Source organism: Theobroma umbraticum, unplaced genomic scaffold, assembly GCF_002168275.2.
Source record: "Theobroma umbraticum cultivar Fairchild unplaced genomic scaffold, ASM216827v3 scaffold_95.0, whole genome shotgun sequence".
NCBI classification, from domain to species: Eukaryota; Viridiplantae; Streptophyta; class Magnoliopsida; order Malvales; family Malvaceae; genus Theobroma; species Theobroma umbraticum.
This window is the reverse complement of record NW_018397257.1, coordinates 11305923-11308503: the sequence shown is the minus strand read 5'-3', so window position 1 is coordinate 11308503 and position 2581 is coordinate 11305923. Positions and strand designations below refer to the sequence as shown.

The following is a 2581-nucleotide window of genomic DNA, read 5'->3' as shown; positions in this document are numbered from 1 at the left end:
CAATATGTCGTTTGGGAAAGATCTTGGATTTGCAATAGATTCTTCTCTTTATAGGACAGACATACCAACAACGTGTGAGAATTTGCGGGGTTTTTCTTGTATTATTTCTCAAATAATTATGTTGGAGAGAAATTAAAATATCAGTGAGGGTTTTTTTTTTTTTTTCAGGATACTATTTTGCATATGTATGTTCTTTCAACAAATAATTTGATGTACAAGTTTGCCTGCCTCTCACATGTGTCACGGTCTATAATAAATTGCAAAACATCACCCATTTTAACCCGTTGAATCTCTCAATTTTATCTCACAAAAAATATTTTACGAATTTAAAATAATATAAATACTTAAATACTTAATCATACTCAAATATATAATTAATATAAGATTCATAATATGAGCCGTCAATGTCTTGATTACCTTTAAGATAATCTTTAAAGACTTTATCTTCGGATTTCTTCGTCTTACGGTAGCATAATTGGTTTCTTCTGCATTTGATGTACAAGTCTAGCCTGTCACATGGACGGTCAATATCTTTGATTACCTTGAAGATAATCTTTAAACACTTATCTCAGAATGCAGAGGCAAAGACATAAGGACATGCTGGCAGGACAAGCCTGAAGGCAACGAAGACCCCGGCCCCTCCCTTCACCTTTTCGAAGACCATGGACGATATCAATCATTTCTGATCCAATAATTTGAGTGGAGCAGGCACTCAACCAGAACATGGCAAACTTTTTCCTGTTTTTGGTTAATCCTGCTTCTTGGATAAATATAATCAATCATTTATCCCAAGAAATGGGCAGTTTAAGTTTGATAAGATAGGAGACAAAACACGAGGTACAGTCAAAGTCATACAATAAATGAAATAAGTACAACAGAACTTAAAAGATTGTTAAGCATGAAATCACACCATCACTGTTTCTCTTGAATTTTCAAATGATTGCAGATACCAACATGATTAACCAAAGATGAATAGTGGTATTAATGTTGGAAAAAATTTTCGAATGATTACATCCATAATGTATGATGTTGATAAAATACACAAAACCATCCTAACTCTCCATGAATCAATCATCCTATTTGGAAGCTCGTGCCTTTCTGATGGCTGAGAACACCGAATACAGTATACAAAGTAAGCTGATCCTAAAACTAGTTCTAGATTATTCTGAAACTACAAATCGTATGGTGTACAACAGGCACTTTTGGATTCTATAAAAGGTGGTTAGAATATCTACCAAAAAAAAATGGAGATGCTGAAGGGAATCACATGGGAAAGAATTTCTTTGTAACTATCCATGTATACTTATCTTTTTTGAAAGGTTGAGATTAGCATTTACAAACAGAGAAGGCTGTAGAAGACCAGTGGTATAAAAGCATTATCAAGTTGCGCTGTGTAGGCCTCCAACAAACCACTTGTAGTCACGGCTATGAGAAGAGGGAACCAATGCTGTGGACATTGGAAAAAAAGATCAATGACCCAAAAAATCAATTAGGTCCACGGCACCATGTAGGTCCCAAGCTGCATTGACTCATGCAGGAGTCAAGGCTACATTTATTGCAACAATTCAAAGAACTTTAGCATGAGTTTGTTTAATAAAACAGAAACAAAAAGCCAGATTGGATGCTTCACCGAAAAAATTCATTCCTCGCTAAGTTACCAAAAACGTGCATATGAAGAATGTGTCAACATGTGCGTGTATCTATCTGTCTCTGTGAGCGTGCGCGCGCGCGCGCGCGTGTGTGTGTAAGAGAGGGAGAGGGAGAGAGAGAGAGACCTGAGTTAGAACGTATCCTGTAGAAGCCAAAAGTGGTAGCAGAACAAAGCAAGCAGCAAGGACAGATGTTATACCAGCTGCAGTTCCTTCGATGGTTTTCTCTGAAGCATAAAAAATTTGCTAGAGTTAGCAAATACATCATAGAGCCCTTAAAAAGGCTTAACCATTAAAAATAAGTAAAAGAAGAAGAAGAGAGAAAGAAAGAAAAATCTTACTGCCAGTTTTGCTCCACCTAAGGACACCATACTTGTGGCCAACCATTGACGCCTAAGCATAAAAGCAAAACGATTACAATTTAATGATCAGCTCAAATGGAGTAATTGGCAGGCAGCCAATTTGATTACTTTGTAGACCTCTTCATATTTTATACCTCCATTAGTTGTTGATTATCCACATTGTTTCACATTATTGTTCATGAATTAGCAAATTGTTTTGTACTATAGCCATAATAAGTTGGACTCTCTGTGGTTAGTTCATAAGTGTGGCGCCAGTGGTTGTAGGGTTATGGTGGCCTTTGTAACCCTTAATAAAGACGGCTAAGACTTTCCCTTTCTCTCTCTTTTGGGATTGGTTTGGAGTAGAATACATGTCCAGTTTTAACAACTTTGGCACATTTGTATGGAATGTTAACACTGTTAATCATTTGATCTGGAGCAAATTCAAGTGGAAGATTACATAAAATTTTAGTTCAAGAGCCAAAGTGAATATCAAAGAAAAGCTAAAAGGCAACAAGTGACAATATCATAACCATTGTGACATGTGGCACAATATCAACAAGCAATAATAATCTTGAATGTGATGCTACT

General features: G+C 36.2%; 1 protein-coding gene across 1 annotated transcript in view; it reads right to left on the bottom strand.

Annotated features, from left to right (window-relative positions):
- Positions 1-899: 899 nt before the first annotated feature.
- Positions 900-2581, bottom strand: part of LOC110412871 (phosphatidate cytidylyltransferase family protein) — a 5058-nt gene continuing 3376 nt past the window's right edge. The window contains exons 12-14 of the mRNA XM_021423515.2: positions 1991-2042; positions 1776-1876; positions 900-1447 (exon numbers count right to left, since the gene is read on the bottom strand). Coding sequence (XP_021279190.1) covers positions 1334-1447; positions 1776-1876; positions 1991-2042 — 267 coding nt within the window. The 3' untranslated portion in view covers positions 900-1333. The remainder of the gene's footprint in view (positions 1448-1775; positions 1877-1990; positions 2043-2581) is intronic.